At 34.9% G+C, this 17488-nt stretch overlaps 1 protein-coding gene across 1 annotated transcript in view; it reads left to right on the plus strand.

Annotated features, from left to right (window-relative positions):
• Positions 1-279: 279 nt before the first annotated feature.
• Positions 280-17488, plus strand: part of atp10a (ATPase phospholipid transporting 10A) — a 106834-nt gene continuing 89625 nt past the window's right edge. Inside the window, exon 1 of the mRNA XM_690464.8 lies at positions 280-979. Within this exon, the coding sequence (XP_695556.3) occupies positions 552-979 (428 nt within the window). The 5' untranslated portion in view covers positions 280-551. The remainder of the gene's footprint in view (positions 980-17488) is intronic.

A 17488-nucleotide genomic window follows, 5' to 3' on the forward strand; every position in this document is an offset into this window, starting at 1 on the left:
CAGTGCATTTTTCACTTAAAAGTAGGCTTATTTATATAATATACAATACCTTTTCAAAGCATTCTAAGCAATATTGCGGTGATCTCTTAGCAAAATTATATTTGTATTATATGTACCACTTTTTTCGATAGTAATGCGTGGCACTTAAAGGGCGGAGTTTTGTTTGCGTCGGAGGTGACGTTATCATGTAACCTCCCGTGATTGGCTTATTTTTTCACCACGGCCTGCGCAATGAGCCGAGAGCGCACTCATACGGATGGACTCAACATAGCAATCGCTGTAGATAGGTTTATCCCATTTGTTTGTGCTGCGTTGCACATGCCCTGCCTTAACGCATCTTCATCAAACTTACTAAGAGGAAAAAAGATGCCGCTGTAAAACTTTTCAGTGCTAACGAGAGACAGGGAGAGGATTGACGCGATGGGTGAGGACGATAAACCAGAGTGAGGAACTTTCCATACGGCCTTACATCGTCAAGGAGGATCAGCATGATTACATAGAGACCATCTTTTATTTGTTCAAGGAAAAGAGACAAAAGTTTGGGGCGAAGTATGGCGCGAGAGACTGGAGAGTCTGGAGAAACGAAAAGTGGGAAAGTGAAAAAGCACAAAAGAAGGAAAAGTAAAAAGGAGAGCAAAACAAGGACTGTACACGCCAACATTTTGTATGACCATACCAAAGGAGGGGATAACCCTAACAGACACTATGCAAACAATAAGATCAAAACCACAAAATACACTCTGCTTTCCTTCCTACCGAAAAACCTCTTCGAGCAATTCCACCGGTTTGCCAACGTGTATTTTGTTTTCATAGCCTTGCTGAATTTCGTGCCCGTGGTCAACGCTTTTCAACCGGAGCTTGCTCTTGCCCCAGTGGTTTTTATATTGTCCGTTACCGCTATCAAGGATTTATGGGAGGATTACAGGCGACACCGCTCGGATAAAGAAATAAATCATATGGACTGTCTCGTTTACTGCAGGTAAGCACGTGTTTGAAAACCTACTCTGTACAATCAGCAGTAAAGCTGTGTGATAGTTAGTTTTGATAACCGACAATGCACACAACTGTTGAGCTGCTATGATTTTTGCTGAGGAGCTGTGGGCCTGCATACCTGTTGAGTCTCAGGATGTGACTTAAGCATTATGTACAGGCACCTGTTGAGTTTTTCCACATGTTAAAGTTTTAACCCCTGCTCAATATAATCCTGAGTTACCTTGTGGTCTGTATATATATTTCATCTTTAGGTAGTAGTCATGCTCTAAGATGTCATATAGAAGGTTGTTAGTAAGTTTTATCTAACATTAACTGGACAAACAGAGCATTACAATATGTTATAGGCTGTTTATCTATTTAATTGTCGTCAAATTAATAGCCTCTGGTTGTACATTTCCCGAAATGTACTATAAACCCCCATTTACCGGATTTGACGTTTGCACGATTCACTTTAGGCTTTATCTCAGCACATGGAACTTTCCACAGAAGTCATGAATATTTCATAATATCTAACAAGCATGGATTCGTGGTTTAGACCTGAACTTCACCCAAAAGATTGCTCCTCAGGTTATTCATGATGTAGGCAAGTTCTTCAGTGGGACATTTAAATAAGATACTGTGGAACCTAACATTAAAGGGTTTCATATTTGTTTCAAAATGACAAGTGCAAAAAATGGGTATTGGGCAGATTTTGACGATATAATGATGACATTAGATAAAAAAAGTCACGGTTTCATGGTATTGTGATTACTGTTTTAAAGTATTCTTTTTAAATGTCTGGGTAAAAAAAACAAAAAACAAACTTGTTTCTCCTTTGAACACTATATATTTTATTTTGAGGTAAAATGTATATTTTGGAGCAGTAATCATGTCTGGCTAAATAATTCAAATGAATCATTGACTTCTGGTGTCTTCATTAGTTTCAACAACACTGATTTCTTTGCAATTTAAAACTGGCTTTTGGACATCTTTTCTGCTGTAGATATTGTTGTCCTAAAAAGCTAAAAAGAAACGTAAAAAACCTTCCATATACTGTAGGAACAGCATAACAGAAAATGTTGGCGGTTTTAAAACCTTCACTTCACCAAACCGCGGTATAACTTGAAATCGGTGCGAATGCCTGGTGCGAAACAAACCTTTTACTCAAGGTTAAATTCAAAGTCTTTCAGATGTCTGTTTTGCCACTGGAAAGGTTATTTGAGACATCCTCTCTCACAGATTGGGTTATATTAATATTCTTATTATTATTATGCTCCCTTTGATTGAAGGTTTGGTCCCTGTTGCTTTTTGAGGCGTCTCTCATGTCATATCCAAATACCTGAGCAAAGATGGAGGAACTGTGTATTCAGACTTGGTTAATTTGAGTCCCTTCAGAGTAGCTGAAATGTATTTGTGGCTTTAGTGTTGTTCATAAGTACTCTTACTCTCTGAATTACATTAAACATAACTGTTTAGCCCTTTTTATTAATTACATAGTGATGTAGTTAATCAGCTTTTCTGTGAATGCTGCGTTGTATGTAGGGTTATATGTAAAACTATGAATAACATTACCATTAATAATTGTGGTGAAGTTGGTTTTACACGTTCATTCTATTTTTACCTGTGACAAGCTACTTTGAACATTGGGTCTGAAATCACACGTATATATGAGTTCAAAACAACATTAGCACTATTTAATTGATTCAGTTTTTTCAATTCATGTTTATTTATATAGCGCTTTTTAGGCATGGACAATAACCGTTTTCAAAGTATACTATGGTTTGGAAAAGTAAAGGTTTTAAAACCGGCAGAATTTTCTCCTATACCATTCCCAAGATATGTGTACGATTTTTTTTTTATTTGCTTCTTTGTTTGTAGTTTTTTAGGACAGCAGTATCTCCAGCAGAAAAAAATCCAAATGTGCTGTTAAAAATTTCAGAGTTGAAGTTCAGTCCAGTGTGGTTTAATTTTCACTGCTGAAATTCCAAACACTGAGGAGCAAATCTATTGATGCACAGCTCTTCAAGTCCCAATCCCCGCAAGCCAGTGGTGAAAAAAAAAATTGACTGTCAACAATGTTGTACTTTAATAATCATTGGCTGCTAATGTGATTTTCTTTTTTAGAATTTCCGAAGTATACTTTAATGAAATTATATTTGGAAGTGAAAGTCTAACTGACAATACAATATAAATATATATTAAACCAACTTTACCTCAATATATTAAAATGTGCATTTTAGCCTGTTTCAATGGTATAAAAATCATTTAGTTTAATTTGATGTACTAAAATAGCAAACTCATTTAAAACAAAAAAGCAAACAGACTCAAATGTCTAAATGATAATTGAACAAAACTGTGAGTGCTTATTAATTTGTTAGTTTAGTTAATTTAGGGAAGGATCTCCCTTCAAATTTTTAAAACTGGAGGAAATGGAGTTCAACTCCTTTCTCGTGGCTGAAATTACTTGGCAAACACATTACCCCTGGTTGTGGAAGGGTGTCAGATAATCTAACCCTGTAGATTAGTATGGTTTTTGATCAAGTTAGTCATGTTCAGAGAGAGAGTGCTGTTTTAATTCAATTTTTCGTCCTTGATGAACACAGTGTTCTTACAGCGTGAACTTGCTGGAACAAACTATTCACTTGAGCTGCAGGTCCTTTAGCAGATAAAACCTGTCAGTAAATTTCACTTTGTACAGAATTGAAGGACATTGTCAGTGAAGAATCTGCCTTGTTTGGAGATCTGTCTGTCTCTCATCTTAGCTTTTGAGGGCTTCCACTTGTTTATTTTGTGGAGTCAGAGAGTCAGCCCGGAGACTGTATTTCTTGATGAAAAGCGGCTCTGTCAGCCATCTTAAGGCCATGTATCAACTCTGTCAAAAGCCACAGTGTTTCTCAGACTCCACAATCTGAGCTTGTGCTGTACCAGTGTGGCTTTCAAGGCTGAGCTTGATTGAATTTACTCAAGCAAATGACTCTGTTTTGAAAACTGTTCCTGTTGCAAACAAAGCAACACTGAATTACAGCAGATTGAATTCACTCGGTGATGTAATTACAGCTAAACTTGATTTGACCTTTATGATTGCAAAGTTTGTCATGGAAACTCATGCTTAAATCACTAACCACTGGATGGACTGTAGAGGACTCATCTCTATTTACTTCTAGTGTTTTTTGTTCACCTTTTTTTTTTTACCTCTTCCCTGAAGGCAGAACTCTGGCTATGACAGGATGTTTTTCGTGTGTGTGGTATCCAGGCAGTATTCTCTTAACTGCAGACATCTGTCGCTGTTGTTGCCTAATGTTATTTAATCACTTTGTGCTATAGGAGAGAAGAGAACACTTATATTTGTGTGAAAGTAATTAGTAAATATTATTGCATTTTGTATTGCATTATTACACAATGATCCAAAAGTGGGTAAAGTTACAAAGGATTGAGGATATTGCAGAATTTCTACTGTCTTTCATCATGTTGCCTCATCCATGAATTAGATGTTTGATTGCACATAACTTTCAAGACAGCTGAGAAATTAGACATGTCATTTATTTTGTGTTGTTTAAAAAAAAAAAAGCTTTGAAATTTAAGTTGATTTCTTGTTCTTTGTGCTTGGCCTGTCAAGTGCTGTATGTTCAGAGGTTTGAGGTTTGTAATATTATTTTTTGATTATTGTTCTTATTCAGCAAAGCTCCATTTGTTTGATCTTAAAATGGTAATATATTGAAGTAGAGCTGGGCATTATGGCAAAAAAATTATCACGATAAATGTAAAGTCTTTATATCTATCAATTTTATGTGATTTTCAGCATGCAAATCTCTTCATGCAGCCGATTTAACATATTTTGCAAAATGTTTTAAATGTCTGACAATATAAATAAAGTAATAAGCAAAATGACAATCTTAATTCAGCATTTATTGTTTAAGTTTTCAACAACCAAAGACATTACCTACAAGTTATTGGATATTGACATCAGAAAAAAAAACAAGTTTGGAACAAGTAAATGGTGAATTAATGGTGACGGAATTTTCAGTTTTGGATAAACATTTCTTTTAACGGTGAGTATGGTGAATTTAGGGTGAAATATCCTTCAATTTATTTTATTTAGGTAGGCTAACGATTACTTGATAATCGATTGATTGTCGATAACGCTTTAAACGGTAAATGACATCGTCCACACATTACATCATCAAGTGTGTGGAGTTTACCTTATTATGGAGTCACCCTCTTGACATTGCATATTGCAGAATGCATAAAACCCTGTTATGCGCAGATCTCCGTTATATCCGCGGATGATTTAACCAAATTTGTCTGACAGACTGGCACAAATGGGCCTATGCAGACTCATTTTATAATGTCTCCATTCATACAGCGAGCTTCTGAACTCGCATCCTTCAGACCGATTTTATTCTTCCGAAGTAATATAAGAAACAAAGTGCTGCCAATAGCCTGTAAAGACTGTCCAGATAATGCTGCTCAAACCACGCTTCATTAATGAATTAAAATGAAACAGTGAAAATAGTTTAATGGATTGTTTTGGCGCTAAACCATATCAAAGGCTACAGTGGGCTTGTTGCTTCCTCAGATGTTATCCGTTCTTCTTGTTTTTGTTGTAGATAACTGACCAACCAAATTACATAAAAATTAAATCACACATTATACAAAACAAATTTCGTTGCAAAAAGATACCTTTTAAAAGAGATATATATATATATATATATATATATATATATATATATATATATATATATATATATATATATATATATATATATATATATATATATATATATTTACAGACATGAAACTCTGCTGGGTAGTTGTGCTAGTTTACCAACACTTGTTTGAGTCTGTAATTTTATTAGCATCTTTATAAGGGTGGTTTTGTTTTAAAAGATGAAACGGGTGTGCGGTGTTGCCTGCTTTTGATAACCCGAGTCGTCTGCGCAGTTTGTGCTACGCGTTGCTCTGTTATGTGTCGGATTGCAAAAAACTAAGAAGCTCCAGACTGATGTCTAGTGACGTTTTTAATCTGTGACTCTGACCATTTTTATCTTACTGTTTCTCGCTCCTCCTAGTGCAACTAACACTGTATGGCTGTAAACTTATACTGTGTGGCATTCGGAAGGGCAGGCTGCAAAATGCCTGTGCAGCATTACGCATAGTGCGCAAATATTAAAACTAAAGAAAAATGATATATTGTGGTCATTTTTGATATCGAATTATCGCCCAGCCCTTTGTTGAAGCATTACCATGTGAAAGAATTGATTTCTTGTTACTACGTCAGTTGGTAAACTGACTTTTTAGCATTATAACTTTTGTCTTTAGTGTCTTTAAATATTTTTTAGAATAATTTTAATATGCATATTTGGTGCTTAAAGGGACCGTTCACCAAAATTTTTTAATTTACTCACTCTCATGTGGTTTCAAACTTTTATGAGAAGAATTAGCTTATTATTTGTGGTTAGCATAAAATTGGACATTAGTCAGGTTTGTGACAAGTGAAGAGAGATTAAGGTTACACTCACACTAGGCTATCCAAGGGATTCCCAAACTTTTTTATTCCGGGACCCACCTCGGCAAGTAATTCAATCTCAAGACCCACCATAACATTTTAATATGGAAAAATGGGTAAAAAAAATATCCATTCAAAGCAGTCAAAAATATATGGTGTGTGGCTTTTTGGATTTTGCAATTTGATATGCACAAAATGAGGCTCAAAGTGCTTTTTGTGGAATGCTGGCTGTAATTGTGATCATTTTTTTTTTGTTGAAAAAGATACTCTTCTATTTTTTTAGAAGAGAATATGATCAACCTTTGATCAAGCCCCTTGATTATGATCAAGCCCCGTCACATCGCAGTAAATTCCACTGCTAGTGTATAGTCATAAGAAACTAAATCGCTTTTTGATAGACTACTACAAGACGGGAAAAGGTCAGATAAATATGCCAATGCAATTAACGTTATAGCTGAATTGATCTAATATTTACACATTTGCTTGAGGAAGGAATGATGGGGGTACTTGCATTACTATTTTCCATAACATCTATGCCCTTCCATAACATTATGTGACGTTAAAACTAACAGATAGCACTATAGCTATTTATTGGTTAGCAATCTGTCAATGTTGGGATGTAAAAACAATTGGACAACAAATAGCTTCAAATGCTAGAATACATAGCAAACATTAGAAAATATTGACAATAAAATAAAAGGTTTAGCCTATTAAAATCAATGGCCTATACAGAAATTAAATAAAGCTATAAAATCTATTTTGCTTTTGATTGTATTTGCATATTGATTAAAGTTACTATAGTTATTTAGTGAAGAGCAGCAAATGAATCTCATTGTTTTGTTTGATAACAGAGGTGTTAATGTAAGAATGCACAGATCTATAATGAAGCATGCGACTACTTTAGTAACCATTTGTGCTCATTTAAGAGAAAATTAGAAGTGTTTAAAATAAAATGCGCAGGACGGAGCGAAAAAAAAAAAAAAACTAAAAAAAATAAGCACTTTTCCGACAGTCCCTTACGACGAGCTCCACTCTGTGCGAGCTCTGCCGGCTAAACGCAGATTGCAAGGGCTCAAACGGAGCAAATGTCGAGCGCAAAAAGAAAAAGACAGCTGTGAAACATAACCATCTTTGTATTTTTGTAGGAAACACACTTTAGATATTTTTAGGGTGAGGTTTTTGAGTTATTGCCGTCAATTGTACTGTTTTTGATTCACCGCAATGTAAATATAGCTGCTGCTATGTGCTATGTCGCGACCCACAGTTTGAAAACCGCTGGGCTATCCGAACGAACCGTGCCTGGGCATGTTTCCTGGTTTGTTTGACAAGTGTGAGTGCTTTGAATTGGGCCTAGGCATGATTTAGTTGGCTGGCTTTGGCCTGGTTGGTAGAGGTGTGCCAAAGCGTGGTTCAGTTGGGCTTTGACACGTTTGAGCGCAAAGCATGCCTATAAATGAAACTGAAGATGCAACGTCACTTTTAAGGGACTGCTTTATATGGCTCTATTAATCATTCTTACTTTTCAATGAACGTGTAATGTCATAGTTTATTAAAGATGCAAACCCCTCGCTGCACGTCAGTTGGCACATTCAGCAAACCTCCTAAATAATGCTGCATGATGACTTTCATGATTTAATGAGCGTCAAAAGTTGTTGATCTGTTTTTTTTTAGTTTTTTTTTTATTATTTGTGGTTACACTCCGTAAACAGCAGTGAGTTAGGTAAACTGATGACCTTTACAGCCAATCAATGTCATTTCTGTTGAGCACATGAACAAAGTGACAAATCAGCAGTGTTTAAGAATCCGCTCAACAGCGCTCAAATGTTCGCGGGAAATAAACGTTTTCAAAACTTCAGTACCAATTGGTATCACATTCCAGTATCATGACAATCTTAGTCTGATCACAAGTGGGTGGCACTAATTACAGGGATCTGAAAATTATAAAGATTTGATTTTGTCTGCTTTTTACCACTTCCAGATGTAGATCACATTAGATTGGATTGCTTTTGTACCTTAAACACTCATGTGGTTCATTGAACTTTAACAGCAACAAAAAAGACCACATACTTCCCGCTTACTGACCTAACATATGATTGTTGTGGGACGTGTTGTGAGTGAAACAAAACACGTTTCTATTATGATTCAAGAATCCAATAATAGTTGCCCCCTTATTTGTGAAGTTGTGTTTTTCGTTTTGATCACTACTGTAGATGTCAGTGTTTGTATAATTTGTTCTCGTTAGTACTTCAGTAAAGATTAGAATATTGGAAACACAGAAATACCAATGATGTGTGGTAGGGGTCGGTGGTATGACCAAACTACTTTTTCACAGGATGAGTATTTTTATTTCAACTGTCTTTTTCACAATATAGTAATTTAAGGCCCCGTTTATACTAGTGCATATTAGTTTTTAAACAGCGTTTTAGAATGAAAACGATCCGCGTCCACACTAGCGTTTCACCCAGCGTTTCTGAACAACTCTCTGTCTACACCAAGACACTGAAAACGCACATCACGTGACCACACACACACTCTCTGGCATGCACTGCAGCCTATCTAGTCAGATGAGATCTGTGCTCGTCGGAGTGTTCATCAAGGATCTCCCGCTGGATCTAATCTAACTATATTTGCTAAACGTGAGATTTAATTCATCTTGTTGTCTATATCTATTGACATATTCCCTGAGTTTGGTCTTTTGAATCTATGACTTGTTTTCGGGTAACGTTTTTTGGCTGAGCGCAAAGATAAGTTAATAATTAATGTAACCTCGTACATTCTGTATATTAACTGTTGCTTGTCTTTATTTCCCATAATTTATAAACTTTTTGTACGTTATACTTTTATAATGGCCATTATTGATTATTAAAACCCTTATATATTCAGCAAAAGACAGAGCATATTTTGTATTTTAAATTAAAATAAAAGAAGGCAGTATTGTTATAGGCTCCGTTTTGTTATGAATACACATACAGTGAAGATGACCCTCTTATATATGCCTGTCTGTTTTCCACATCAAACCTGCGAAGTCTGAACGTACAAGAAGAGGATGCAGAACTTAACTGTGTGTAGCCTACTTAATATTGAGGAAAAGCCCCAATCACAGAGGTGAATGTCGGCAGCCCCGCCTCTGTTTTCAGATGTCTCAGTTTTCCCCCATCCACACTGAGACGGAGCAGTAGCGTTTTAGAATGAAAACAACCTCTCTAGCGTTTCCAAAATGTTCCGTTTTCGGCGCTCAAACTCCAGCGTAGTGTGGATGGATGGCGTAACCATAGCAAAACGTATGCGTTTTCAAACTAAAACACATTAGTCTAAACGGGGCCAAAGTAAGTAGTCAAGAAAGTTTGTCAATGTAAATTAAATACTACAGAAATAAATCTGACTTAACTTTTTAATTATATTTGGGCCTTGTTCAATTTAGTTGTAAATAGTCGGGGACAATGGAGGTGAGGATCCATATGCAGCATTATTAAACAGAATCTTCTGGCAGGCAATGGTCAAAACAGGGTCAAACAGGAACCTGCAGAAAACCCAAAACGACAGAAAACAACAAGCAAGGCAAGGGTCAAAAACACAGCAGGGCTAAACTAGGAGAAGGCTTTGAATTGCTCACTCACAGCTTACAAGACTCAGCAAACAGTGTGAAAATAAGAGGTGTTTTTATAGTCCAGGTAGTCATTGAGTATGAGTTTCAGGTGTGTGTGTGATTATTAGCTGTAGCTGGTGTTGATTTGGTGCATAGCATCATGGCAGTTGTAGTTCATGAGCTGGCAGATGTGTAGTTCTCCAGTGATCTGCATAGGCTAGATCGCTTGTGATTTTCACAATAGTAGGGTTGCATATTGTATTTTTGCAGATATTTTTTAACTTTTGGCTGAGCTGATCTTTTCTATTTGTGTGTTTATTTAAAAATGTTTATTTACAGAATTTGAGATTTTGATCCTCGTACCTTCTCTCAATAAATTCAAATCGGACTTGTGATTTTTATGACAACAACTGATGCTTTGTTGCTAGATATTCTTTCATACATTTTTATTAATGTAATGCAGCAGCTCCTGGGTCAAATTCAGCAGGGAGATGCTTCCGTTTGATATTGTAAAAAAAAAGATTATTAGACCACATACTGACTGAATTAGGATTTGAATGAATGGTGTCACAGTCAATAGGTCAGTCTTTTTTCATATATTCCGACTAGTATATCTAACAAGACTAAGCATTTTATGACTTGTCTATGTCATGTTATTTGTATATTTTACTTTCATTTTCTTAATCCTATAAATCAGTTCAGTAACCGGCATTAGGATCTGGTGGAAACTGTTAGTCAGCACAGGCTATAGCCTACACAACTGACTGTTTAACTTACTGAGGGATATTGACCTATTTTTGCAATGCAGAAGTGCGCTCGTTTTTTTCCGATTATTTTAGAACTTCCAATTCGGCTGCCTATAAGGGAGAAATTACCAGGAATAAAAAACGACAGAAAATGGTCAACTACTCTGTATTCACATTTTTCTGTTCTGTACTCACATTTGCAGTATCAAATCGGCAATCTAAAAGTTCATATAAATCGCAGGTAAAAGTTCACCTCTGATCGCTGACCTAATCTGTCCATTCAGTGCTTCCCTCAAGCTCATGCTCATTGCATGCGAGTTAGCCACACCCACTTGTGTACAAGGGGTGGGACAAAAAATCCATTTGTTTATTTAGCCAAAACACAAATTGGGAAAGTCTTGTAGTAGAGTATTCTATGAAAATTTTGGCTAAAAATATTTGAATGATGAATATTATTATTAGATTATTAAAATGACTAAATAACTTGTTACAATAAACATTGTTTCCCTTTTAAATGGTAAATCTTAAGTTTACAGAACACTAGAAAGTATTTTGACTTTTTTTTTGTTTAATTTATTGTGCACAAAATTGAGATGTTTTAGTCAACTTGCTCTTTGCTCATTTCATTTTTCAAGTTTGTTTGAAATTCTGCTTTTGTACATTGTTTCAAATCTATAAAAAAATATGTGCTGTTAAAAAAAGAAATATATTGAATAAGTTTTGATGCATCCTTCCCTCTTTATTTGCAAATATTGTGATATATCATAGATGGTTTGCTTGTGGTATATGCATCCCGCAATATGGGCACACAAAAACTGCACACACTTGATGTAATGCGTGGATGCGTCTCACAGCGCAAAGCATAACTTAACCTTTACATGTCCATGCTTAATAGATAAAAGCGTTATCAACAATCAATAGATAAATACATTAAAGTATATTTCACCCTAAATTCACCATACTCACCATTAAAAGGAGAGTTCATCCAAAACTGAAAATTATGTGACCTTTAACTCACATTGTTCCAAATCGGGGTTTTTTTTATGTTGAGCATTAATATTCAATAACTTGTAGGTAATGTCTTTGGTTGTTGAAAACTTGAACAGTAAATGCTGAATAAAGATTGTTCTTTTGTTTATTATTTTATTATTTATATTGTCAGACAGCTAAAACATTCCACTAAATGTGTTAAATCAGCTGCACAAAGCCATTGGCATGCTGAAAATCTTATATATTTGATAGATATAAAGATTTTACATTTATCGAGATAAATATCGATATCGACTGATATGAAAAAAATTATCGTGAGGTATATTTATACCATATCGCCCAGCTCTAGGTTAACTTGCATGTTTTTACTAATTTAAGTATTAAACATAAAAAACATGTCGTCTCAAACAAACAAACAAACAAACAAACAAAAAAACTCAAGAATTGTCGGCTCATTGTCAGTAAGTAATTTGAACATGCAGCAAAAAAAAATCTTTTTTGTGTATATGACAATCACTGACACTGGGTTAGCAGCAATAAAAAAGCATTTTAGAATATCTGTGATGATTCTTGTCAGATGTTTAATAGGCTTAAATGCAAATCACAAATCACAGTCATTTTAGGAATAAGATTGTGTGGGTGTTTGAGTCAAACTGAAAGTGTAGCTGTTTCATCTTTATACCGCAAGGAATGCCAAGTTCGACAGAATTTGATCCCTGATAGCTCATTATAATAAGTTCAGACTCAAGGCTTTAACTCTTCTCTCTGAAGGCCTTGACATTTTACTGTAGAATGAGACACACAGAAGGCCATTTAATCAGATGGACTGAATGAATCTTGCAATGTTGGCAAAAAACTTTATGTATGTGGTTGGTTAGGAATTGTATTTTACAATAAGTAAGTCTAACATCGTGTGTGAGTGTGTCTGGGTGTGTACAAAAACCTCCACCTCTGCCCTTAGACATATTTATGAAGTGCAGAGGATGCAGGCACTGTCTGTGACTTTTTGTTTTGAGTTGCTGTTGGGTTTTTGACATGTTTATGTTCATATTTTCACCATCTTAAATATAAATTAGAGGTTTGCCTGCCAAGCCTTTTTTTTCTTTTTTGCTGATCTGCTGTACATGTATTTCCTTCTGAGGGTCATCCCGTTCAAACTGGCTGGGCTATTTTGGGGGGTACCTACACAAATGGAGATCCTGTTTAGCTTCAGGGTAAACATAACTTGGAGACATATCAATGATTTGTTAATGTTGCAGAGTCTCTGAGGTGTCCGCATTCAAGGCAGATGCTCATGTTTGACGACAGGAGAACAAGGTTCTGTAAGGTCAGCATACACACTGTATGCAGACCGTAATGTTTACACTTTTCTCAAGAAGCTAAATTTTGGGGTGTGTAAAGAGCTTCAGGTGCACAGTGGAAATTTGCTAGAGATTTTTCTTTAGAATTTGAGTTAAAGAGATGTTTATAAATAAACTAGTTATTTTTTTTTAATTTATGGTGGCTCTGTAGTTTGCATTGTCACCTCACAGCAAGAGAGTCGCTGGTTTGAGTCCCAGCTGGGCCAGTTGGAATTTCTTTGTGTAGTTCCATGTTCGTTCCTGTGGTTTCCTGCATAAAGCATATGCTGGAATAGTTGGTGGTTCATTCTACTGTGGAGACCCCTGATAAATAAGAAACTAAACTGAAGGGAAGTTAATGAATGAATGAATATAATGAAAGAAGCTGTATTTTTTTTTTCAAATTCATATTTTTTCAAAACATTATCTGAGGATTTTCTGTTGTTGTCAACGATCGTTCTTTGTTTTTTGCATTATAATTATTTTAATGTAAGCACAAATTATAACTTGACATATTGTTTGCTGTATCATCTAGAAAGTGAAATGTATAAAACAACTCTTAAAAAATAATCACTGGGTTCAAAGCTAAATTTTTCTTCTGACCTGCCCTGCCAAAATTTTCACCTGCCCAAAAAAAGTGAATAGCTATTTCTCAGCCACATATTTTAAATAATGTGTCAAAAATAACAAATATGAATCTAGAATTTAAATATTTAAAAATATTATTAATTAATATAAAATTAGCAAAATTCAAAGTGTTTTACAAAACAAAAAGAGCTGTATGGAAAATGTGCAGGTATTTTATTGCAAAACAAAGGTGGCTGACTTGCAAAAATGACGGCAAACTGTGCAAAACATCACTTAATTTGTTTTTGTTATGTTTTGCCCACATAAATTTCAGCTTCGAAACATTAGAAACGGATGTTTTCTTTTAGCCTCATAACTTGATGTTGCCGCTATGTTAGCGTCTCTTCGCTGTACTGGTTGTTACCAGGTTACGGAACAAAAAATAACCTGCTCACAACATCCAATCAGATAAGAGGAACTAACAAGCAATATGGGGTTTCTGACTTCACAGAGAATATGGCATTTAAATGTTTAAAAACACAAACTGTTATCAATTCTAAAAGTGTATTTGCACGCAATTGACAATTGAGCTGCGTCCCAAATCGCATACTTATGCACTATTCTACGCCATTTTGTAGTATAAACAGTGTAAGTAGTGTGTTCACACTGAAAACTCTAAAAATCATAAGTGCATTTTAATTACCCGGATAATGCACTCATTCAGCCGCTAAAATGAAGTGTGTAATGATGGACACTTCACGCACTCAACGACCGCAGGTTTGCATACGTAGCGGAAGGGGCGGAGCTATCGGACGCACATGTTGGATAACTTTATTTATTTTGGATGGTGAAAGCAAATTTCTCCAACAAGAGTGATTATAGCGCCTCCCGATGGTGAATGCGGCAATACTCACGGCAGGTATTATTTGATAATTCTGTTGTTTATTTCACTGATTTGGCAACCATCAAACGTCATTAGGGAAACGGTTTGAATTTCCGCTTAGTAAAAAAAACATTAGTGTGCCATTTGGGACACCACTACATACATATACTATCCTGTTGAGTGTGTAAGTGCATAAGTACATAGTGCATGAGTGCATAGTGTATAGTGTGCCATTTGGGACGCAGCTATGGTCACAGGATCGTTTAATCTTCAAAGTTTAATTTGCCTGTCTACACTGTAAAAAATGTTACTTAGATCTAACTTATAAAAAGTGAGGCAAGTGGTTGCATCGGACGTTTTAGGTTGATTCAACTTCCAGCCTTTTTTAAGTATTTTAAACACTAAAACATTGCTTAAAACAAATGCAATAAAATTAAGTTGAGCCAACTAATATTTCTAAAATTACTCAAATCAGATAAACTTACTTTTTTTGTTAAACTTAACTTACTTATACATTGCTATATGTTGACTGTACTTATTTTAATTAAGTATTATGAACTTAATGATCTAAATAAAATTAACCATGCATATGTCATTTAAAACTAATTTAATTGACTTCTGGCTGTAACCTCAGAAAATAAATCTTCGTTTCTATATTGTAAGCACAATATACACTAGTAAAAACAGATAAACAGACTTTCCTGTCAATAACAATTAAATAAGAATGGGAAAATGGATTAAAGACCATAACATGTATTCAATATCAATCGATGTTCCTTTTAATAGTGACTACACTATGTATGTACACAATACATAAATAAAAACATTAATAATACCAGATCCTATTGAGAAATCATCCAAGGCAACTCAGTGAGGAGATTTGCATATTTTGATGAAGATTTAGGATGCATAATGTCCAGTCCCACAAAGAGTCTCTAATATATCTCAAATGTATACAGTTTTGATGGATACTTGAAGTCGAGGACATCGGTAAGTCCAAACAGGAGCCATCATGCATTTGACAGGTTTGGCAAACCTCTGACAGTCCTATGATAATCCAAACTGTGTTGGGCTGATGGCAAATTTTTCCCAAGGGGAGCCACATGCACCTCTGGTTCCTCACAACTCTATTGGTAGAGACAAAAAGAAACAGGAGTTCAGGTGGTTGCTACCAAACAACATTAAATAGCTAAATACTAAATAGAAAATAACTACAAGTGAAGTTACAAAAGTCCAGTGAGAATGATGCATGGATGAAACACCTTAGTTTATCAGTTAAAAATTACCTTAGTTAAAATTACCTAACTTCTATTTAAAAAAATAAAAAAAGGTTATAGAGGTTGTGTAATTACATTATTCCAGGTGTTTTTAGTTATCAAATTTTAAAGAAAACTGTGATTTTACTCAGTGTAACAGTGCATGTCATTGTGGTTTCCTGTCAATCAAAGAATTGTTAAAATTTAGGTATTACATTTTTTGTTTATTTTGGCAACTTATAAAGCATAAGAATGTGTATTTAATTTAGATATTAAAACTGTTTGAAAATGGCTACATGAAAATTATAGAATACAAATTCTATAATTTAATTGTCATCTTCATTTTGCACCAAACTTTGCACGTCATAATACAAATTTTATTAAATAAATAAATAAATACATTGCCATTTTACACATTACATTAAGGTTTACATTAAATTTTTGCTAAAGCTACATTTAATTGACTTTTTCTTCAAATTTAATGTCAATGGCAAATGACAGTTAAGTGATTCAGTGTTATCAGTTAGCTTTATTGAAAGACTGACAGATAATAAGAAACTGCATTAGGATATTTTTATACTGTTTTTACTGTTGCACACATAAAAAAAATCTTCAGATATCAAATGTAAGTTAATTCTATAGAGCCCACTATTGTTTGCAATTTTACCAATGTTTTACTTGCCTGCAAATAATTATAGCTGTAGTTGTATTTTGCACTTTGGTATCTAAAGACCAAGAACATACATTTTAGAATGAGGTGCATACAATTTAAATGGTTCTGTAAACATCAGTAGTAAATGTAATTTAAGTTAAAATAAATTGTAAATCTGTAATTTATTCACTATGCAGCATTAAAAAAAACTTATGGACTAAATCTCTAAAACACAAACTTTAAGTTATACTTTCTCTTACGTTAAACACAAACTACTTAACTGTTGCATACGTTTCTGCATTTAATATCCATCCTTAATGTGCTGCTATAACTTAGGTGAGCTAACTTTAACGTTAGCTAAGTTAGCGCTAACAAACTGAACCCCCACACCCCGACCGCCCTCCAGTGACCTTGTTAATCGGTTCTGCAACGTTAGTTATACATACTAAGTTTTTAAAACTACTTTCACTATTTTTTCTCAATAATATCACTTTTAATCGTTAGCATAAACTAGCGTTGGTTAGCGTTAGCCAACTTAGCTTTCCATGTGAGAGCAGTCTAACTGTTAACATACCTGAGGCTACAGTACAATTTACAAAGCTAAAACCTCACCTGCCTAGCGAAGACAGCAGTTTTGCATGACTTTACAATTATCATTCGGCTAAATTTGCAACTTACCGTGTTAATCAGATCCGCTGCTGGGAGCAGTTAATGTCGACCATTGCAGAAGCTGCGTCTGCCTGCTAAATCCCGGGCAATGAAAAAGGAGTCACGCCAAACTATTAAAATCACGTTTTATGAACACCTGCCCACATCGACAGCTGCTCTAATAAATTGTCTGTGTCAACTCACTTTTATAACATTTATTCTACACAATAACCACGTACAAAAATCTACTCAAATAAATTGCATTAGTTTTATTCAAAATATACAGTTATATAAAAACTGATATATTTTAAGTAAAGAGGAAGCAAATTTTATTTTTTTGGT

Source organism: Danio rerio, chromosome 6, assembly GCF_049306965.1.
Source record: "Danio rerio strain Tuebingen ecotype United States chromosome 6, GRCz12tu, whole genome shotgun sequence".
In the NCBI taxonomy this organism is placed as follows: Eukaryota; Metazoa; Chordata; class Actinopteri; order Cypriniformes; family Danionidae; genus Danio; species Danio rerio.